General features: G+C 27.1%; 1 protein-coding gene across 1 annotated transcript in view; it reads left to right on the top strand.

The window, feature by feature from the left end:
* Positions 1-6,238: 6,238 nt before the first annotated feature.
* LOC108765448 (uncharacterized) overlaps positions 6,239-7,768 on the top strand; it is a 9,410-nt gene continuing 7,880 nt past the window's right edge. Inside the window, exons 1-2 of the mRNA XM_018514175.1 lie at positions 6,239-6,570; positions 6,959-7,099. Coding sequence (XP_018369677.1) covers positions 6,239-6,570; positions 6,959-7,099 — 473 coding nt within the window. The remainder of the gene's footprint in view (positions 6,571-6,958; positions 7,100-7,768) is intronic.

The following is a 7,768-nucleotide window of genomic DNA, read 5'->3' as shown; positions in this document are numbered from 1 at the left end:
TATTATTATAAGTAGAGTTGTATTGATTATTCAATATCACTGTAAGATATGACAGTTAAGTAAATTTAAATTATACACGTACATCAATATTTACATTCCGTCAGAGAACCGTACCTCTGTTTTGGATTTTCTATAAGCAGTTTCTTCAAAAGCGTCTGGTATCGTTTCTATCCCTTCTGTGATTAGTCACGAATATTCCGTAACACAATACGGTTATAATGGCAGAGCAAGGAGCATCATATTTCCGTGATGTGTTCCCGGTTCGTCGGTGGATACGTAGACATTATACAAAAATACCAAGAAGATATATGGCAAACTGCAAACATTGTCCGAAACAAATAAGAATTCGACCCTCGATTTTATTATTCAATCACTTGGTATAGGAACATTCAAATGAATTAACAGAAGGAGAAAAGGAAGATAAACTTTTACATTGGTTATGGGATTATTTTACTCTACAAGACACGCGGTATGCGAGATGTAACATATGTGGCAAAGACCTTAAGTGCAATCGTAGTTGTAACTTACGTCATCACTTAAAATATTTGCACGGGTAAGTACTGTAAAAGTCATCAAAAATAGATATGGAAGAATATAAAATTGATAGTAATAAATAAATAACATCTAAAAATTGTAATGGTTAAAACAAGTGTGGAACAAGGCATTTTTCGAAATATGTGTATTATACTATGTTTAGTATTCCGAAAGGAACAAATTAGTAACATTCGTATATTTTAACTTTCACATAAAAATAATCAGATCTATATAAGATATGTATTTTCCATATTGCTATGCAAGATCCCATCTCAATATCTAAATAATAAGTTAAAAATTATAAAACAATACCTTTTTGACTGCATAAGGAAATAATATGCATAATATAATTACAACTAACTTCTATCCATTTTTTTATTTTGTCATTCACTCTATATTTAAATGTAGGATATTACTTCCATGTACAGATGATATGGATAATGTAAGTAGCGATGCAAACACGGAACAGATAGGAGTTCTTGATAAGTAATTATTTATTATACATTTATTATATGTTTATTACGATATAAATAGATTATTTGAATTAAACGTCGCGTTTCTTGTACAAATATAAATAATATTAATGAAGAACAAGTAGAAAATAGGAAAAACAATTATGTTAATAAAAAAATAATTAAATGTTCTTTCTAATAAATAACAAAATTTTAGTATTTCATGTTCAGTAGTAAAATTGTTGAACCTGAAATATGATATATGGCTATATGCAATATAAGTATCACAGGGATAGAAATTTTTACTTTTTATAATTTATTATAATGACTTGGCAATAACATTGCAACTTTTTATAATAGTAACAATAACTAATTAAAAGCTAAGATTGAGAATGTTACTGTTAGAAAGTAATTTGTCACTACGGATTATTTATTGAAACAAGTAACTTACTATGTTTGTTGTAACGCGTTGAAATATTACTTTTATTTGTCATTTTAACTGGTTATAAATTGTGAAATATCTTTTTCCTAATAAATAACACGTGATGATAACGAGTTATTTTTTTAAATTTCTTTTTCCCAATACTTAGTTTTTAATTAATCATAAAACATTGCACTGTCATTATCAAATCTTTATCATAAAATGTAACGATTAAAATAACAGCTCATCAATATAATGAAATATACGCATATACATATTCCATTCAAAAATAACAATTTTCACACAATTACGAGTAATATAAATGTAACGTTAAGTACAAATAAACATTTTACAACTTTTCAGTTCTTTCATACTGTATATGAATAAAGATCCATTAATTACATTAACATTAACAAATCATATTTTGGCTCTTTCTTTTCCTAGAAATGAGACAAATCGCACTATGGATCTTTCTCTACGCAGAGATGTACAAGATGATGTTTCGGATCTTTCAGTACATGATATAGATATAGAAGAATGTTTATCATTTCCAAGCCAACCATCATCTGTAGCATCATTTGACATAGACTTTTGCAAAGAAGTTTTCGATCTTTTTACGAAGGAATAGCTTATGGTACATTATTTGAATTAATGATATTAATTATTGATATTGTATGAACGAGCTGAATATTATGAAAGGTTTAATTTTTAGTTTAAATATATTTTGTGACTCGTGTAATATTACACAAGATACTATAATAATTCTTCTAGGTGTAATTTTGCAAATATTTTATATTAACAAATTATCTAAATTAGGTCTTAAGTGGTACTTATTCGACATGTAATTTGAGCTGAATAGATATTACCTTAAGCACAATTTATGAGACATACAGATGAAAATATTTATAGGGGATGCATCAAGTATGATATTTTATTTTATTTAAAAACAGTAAATTAAAATATAAATCTAAATTTATGATATAAATATGGTTGTAATCAAATAAAGGAAAACAAATACGTTAAATAAGCAACTATACATCAACTACTGATAAAAGTGATAACAGAAAATTTAATATAAATTACTAATTTTTTGCGTAATACAATAAATAAAGAATTTTAAATATAGACGCTAAGTAGACAACAATTGACTATATTAATTATGTAATGAATACATGACATTTGATTAAATGCATTTTTGTTAATTATATATATAAAACATAGGAAATTTATAAAAACATACTTACTATAAAATATTTATAATTTTACAAAACCTATCAAAGCGTTATTATATAGTATATGATATAATGAATGAATTTGATTTAATTTTTAAGTCACATTATTCATGAAACGTGCATCTCCTTATACTGATGTTATATATTTTGTTTATAGCTAAAGTCATAATGATATGCTACTCTTTTTGGTATTACTGTAAAGATAATAGAATATTCCATGGTTCAGTTCGCATAATAGGCGATTTGTTTTAGCGATTTTTTGGTACATGTACTAAGGTTGTTATTAGGAGTGCACCTGGTATCAGCGGACGTATGAATTCGATACAGTTTAAAGATAATTTCATACTCTGACGTAATATATTATATAATAGCCGAACATAGAAAGAAAGAGACATGAATCATACGGCTCCGTTACTAATGAATAAATCCGCAAGAACACTTTGGTACAATTTAATTACCAGAATTAAGTTAAAAAAATTGTGTAATATTCCTTCTTATATATCTCGATAATATACATTTTATCTAAGTTATGTATCTTCAATGTATCAATCACACTTAAAATTGAAAAATTAAATTATTAATTAAATCACATATACGAAATAGATAGCGCATACAGTATTGCAAGAAATTAGAAGAAAAATCGAAGGAAAAAAGTTGAAAAAAATAACATAGTATCGTTTTATACAATATCAATAAAGAATAAAGAAGTTACTGAGTAAACGACAAAATAAATTGAAAATCTTTGACTAATAAACACAACAATTTATTTTTAATTTGTTGTAATATATTTTTAAACATATAAAAATTAATTAATGAATAACCTATTTGCAACATATCTTTAATGTTAATTAATTTTAGATGAAACCGATACTTACATAAAAAAATTTATGTCACTGTCTTATCTGGTTATCAATATACTGCATTGTTTAAATCTTTATTTATTACCTATTAATTATCCTCTCTATCATAACTGGGGTTATCATTTGTACTGTTTCCAAAATATATGTACTTTGGTTGAAGCTGTGAAACAGTGCATTCTTACTTTACACTTACTAAAACCAAAAATGTATTCTTTTTTAAAAGATAAACCAACTGGAAATAAAATTAAAAAAAATTTTTATATTTAAAAACAAAAGTATAGATATTGATTACGTTTTTTCGATTAACGATCTAATTCAAATATATTTTTGGAAAGCATGTACGCAAATGCGGAGTTGTTAAGAAAAATGTCATCGAATAAATAGATTACTTTCAAAAATGTGAATATGGTAAATATTTGAGCTCCGAAATCCTGCAGATCTGTTCTTTCTTTTTTGCAATCCCAAACCATAACGATAATATGGAAAGCTTCAACCCATAAACGCTTATTATTATCAATAAGAGAAATAGACCGACTGTTGACTCCATTAAAAAATTGTTAATTACAATTTTTTTTCAGTGTACAATTTTATTAATTTCAAACAATTTAATTAATCATAGTTTTACAATTATTACAACGTAGACAAAAACTGTTAACTGAAGTATGAAACAAAGCCAAATAACAATTATTAAATTGTATATTTATGTAAGTATATTAATATAAATATATAATATATACATACATATTTTATACGTATAATAGGGCATTATGAGCACTGCAGGTAATATGAGCATCCTTTATATTTTTTTTGTGCAACGGTTGGTACTAGTAATGCCAACTGTTGTAAAAAGATGCACCTGGCTTCGTGACATTCCGATATGCTGGCAAGTTTTATCTAAATTTATGTAGTTCGGATTTTTATCATATTAAATAAGTAGATACGTTATTTTTATTTCTTACCTTATTTTCTGGAAAACTGAATCGAAAAATTCTCTATAATTTTTGCAATATTTTTTTTAGTTACCCACTGAGCAAAATGTTTAAAACCGACATATAAGACAACTTTTACGATATCTTTAAAAGTTCTTTAAGAAACATCTTGAATTTGTTTCACAGAGAACACTGAAAAATATCTTAAAATTGTCTTACATCGATTTTATCGGTATATTCGGCAACTTTTAAAAATTAATATCTCGTTAACTATTGCGAAAATTGTAAAATGGTAGAGGCCTTTTCGATTAGGTTTTTTATTAGGAATAACACTATATAATTAGTGGGCGTTATTTAAGAAATACGCTGTATATACTTACTTATTAAACAAATGATGTCATAACTTGACAATGCTAGACGATGATTAATAAAAATTTAACTATAAGAAATAATAAAAAGTATTTCCGTTTCAAACACTTTTGTCGTTCATGACTTAAATTCCACACTAGAGGTTAGTATTAGTGCGTACTTAACTCCGAAAAATAATTTCCAAATCTGTAAAAATAATACAAGCAAACTCAATTTACAAATATTATTGCGATTAATCGAAAAAACAGACTACCTTAACATCCCCCTTCACTAGTGATCTCTTATGAATATTTGTTGCAGAAACGTACTTGTATGTACATTCTATTCGCGATAACATTAATTTTCTGTCTTTAATTTTATTTTTATGTTAATATCAAAAAATTCTAATCACTAATTGACATTTCATATTTACAAAGTTGTGTTAATAAATATTGCCAACAAAATTATGTTCTAGAAATTTTATTTTAGTACAATAATAATGGGCTCCAAATTTTAGTACAATAATAATGAGCCTCAAAATCTTATTTGCACAAAAATGCTTTATTATATAATACATCAACGGCGGTCTTGCGTATGTATTAATAGATGACGCTGTTGATGGAAAGTGAGATTCAATTAATACTAAAATTGTACTACTATGTAAAGAGAAACAAGAACAAAATTTTACATTTTTAATCATTTTAAAAAATATATAATTATTATAGGTAGAAACTATAGAAAAAAAGCCTTAAACGGTCTAGCTGGATCTTAATGCTTGTATGATTCTTATGAATTTATGTACTACGTATGTAGTCCTTAGAAACGCGCGCCGAAATGATTTTTCGGTCTTGAAAACGCTAACTCTATTAAACTAGTAAGAGGACGCTCGCAGGGTATGCAAGAGATCCGGGTTTGACTCCCGACCGAGGTAATATTTTTCGCAATAAGAGCTAATTATTTACAGATTTTTATATGTTATTCATCATTATTAAGATCGTTTCGAAGATGTGAATAAGCACAAAAAATTTGTTAAATTGCCAGTCAATTTAGCTCGTGATGTTACTGCGGTAGTTTAATAGAGTTAGCATTTTCAAGACCGAAGAATCATTTCGCGCGTCGCGCGTTTCTGGGGACTACATACGTAGTATATAAATTCACGTAAGAATCATACAAGCATTAAGATCCAGCTAGACCGTTTAAGGCTTTGATTTCTATAGTTTGTGTTATCACATATACATATATTATATTATTATAAGTAGAGTTGTGTTGATTATTCAAAATCACTGTAAGATATGACAGTTAAGTAAATTTAAATTATACACGCACATCAATATTTACATTCCGTCTGAGAACCGTACCTCTGTTTTGGACTTTCTATAAGCAGTTTCTTCAAAAGCGTCTGGTATCGTTTCTATCTCTTCTGTGATTAGTCACGAATATTCCGTAACACAAAACGATTGTAATGGCAGAGCAAGGAGCAACATATTTCCGTGAGGTGTTCCCGGTTCGTCGGTGGATACGTAGACATTATACAAAAATACCAGGAAGACGTACGGCAAACTGCAAACATTGTCCGGACTTAGTACCAATTCGACCCTCGATTATGTTACACGATCACTTGGTAAAGGCACATTCAAACGAATTAACAGAAGACGAAAAGAAAGATAAACTTACATATTGGGTATGGGATCATTTTACTATAAAAGACACACAGTATGCGACATGTAACATATGTGGCTCAGAACTTAAGAGCACTATTCGGAACTTACATCAACACTTAAAATTTGTGCACGGGTAAGTACTGTAAAGGTCATCAAAAATAGATATGGAAAAATATAAAATTGGTAGTAATAAATAAATAACATCTAAAAAATGTAATGATTAAAACAAGTATTGAACAAGGTATTTTTCGAAATATGTGTACTATTACTATGTTTAGTATTCAGGAAGGTACAAATTAGTAAAATTCGTTTACTTTAACTTTCAAATAAGAATTATCAGATCGATATAAGATATGTATTTTCCATATTGAGATGCAAAATCGCATCTCAATATCCAAATAATAAGTTAAAAATTATAAAACAATACATTTGACTGCATAATGGAATAATATGCGTAATATAATTGAAACGAACTTCTATGCATTTTTTTATTTTGTCATTCATTCTATATTTAAATGTAGGATATTACCTCCATGTACAGATGATATGGATAATGTAAGTAGCGATGCAAACCCGGATACAATAATAAAAAAAGATCAACTACACTCAGCAACTTCAACTAAAATTTCGAAAAACACGGAACAGATAGGAGTTCTTGATAAGTAATTATTTACTATATATTTACTATATATTATATGTTTATTACAATATAAATGCATTATTTGAATTAAACATCGAGTTTCATGTATGTTCAGTAGTAAAATTGTCGAACCCGAAACATATATGGGCATGAGAAATATAATTATAATGGATAGAAATCTTTACTTTCTATAATCTATTATAATGATTTGGCATTAACAATGCAACTTTTCATGATGGTAACAATAACTAATTAAAAGCTAACTTTGGGAATGTTATTTTTAAAAAGTATGGATTAGTTATTGAAACACGTAACTTACTATTTATGTTTTAACGTGTCATGGTAACAATATCTACTTAAAAGCTAAGATTGGGGAGGTTACTTTTAAAAAGTAACTTGTCACTATGGATTAGATATTGAAACATATATCTTACTATTTGTGTTTTAACGCGTTGAATCGTTACGTTCATTTGTTATTTTAACTATAATTATAAATAGTAAAATATCTTTTTCAATAAATAACACGTGATGATAATGAGTTATTTTAAAAAATATCTCTTTCCCAATACTTAGTTTTTAATTAATCATAAAAAATTATACCGTCATTATCAATTCGTTATCATAAAAAGTAACGATAAAAGTAATGCCATTACTTACTTTCCATCAGTGTAAAAAAATATACAACCATATA

The sequence above is a fragment of the Trachymyrmex cornetzi genome, unplaced genomic scaffold (genome assembly GCF_001594075.2).
Source record: "Trachymyrmex cornetzi isolate Tcor2-1 unplaced genomic scaffold, Tcor1.1 scaffold489, whole genome shotgun sequence".
Lineage (NCBI taxonomy): Eukaryota > Metazoa > Arthropoda > Insecta > Hymenoptera > Formicidae > Trachymyrmex > Trachymyrmex cornetzi.
Note: the sequence above shows the minus strand (reverse complement) of the source record. Positions and strands in the feature narration are given on the sequence as shown.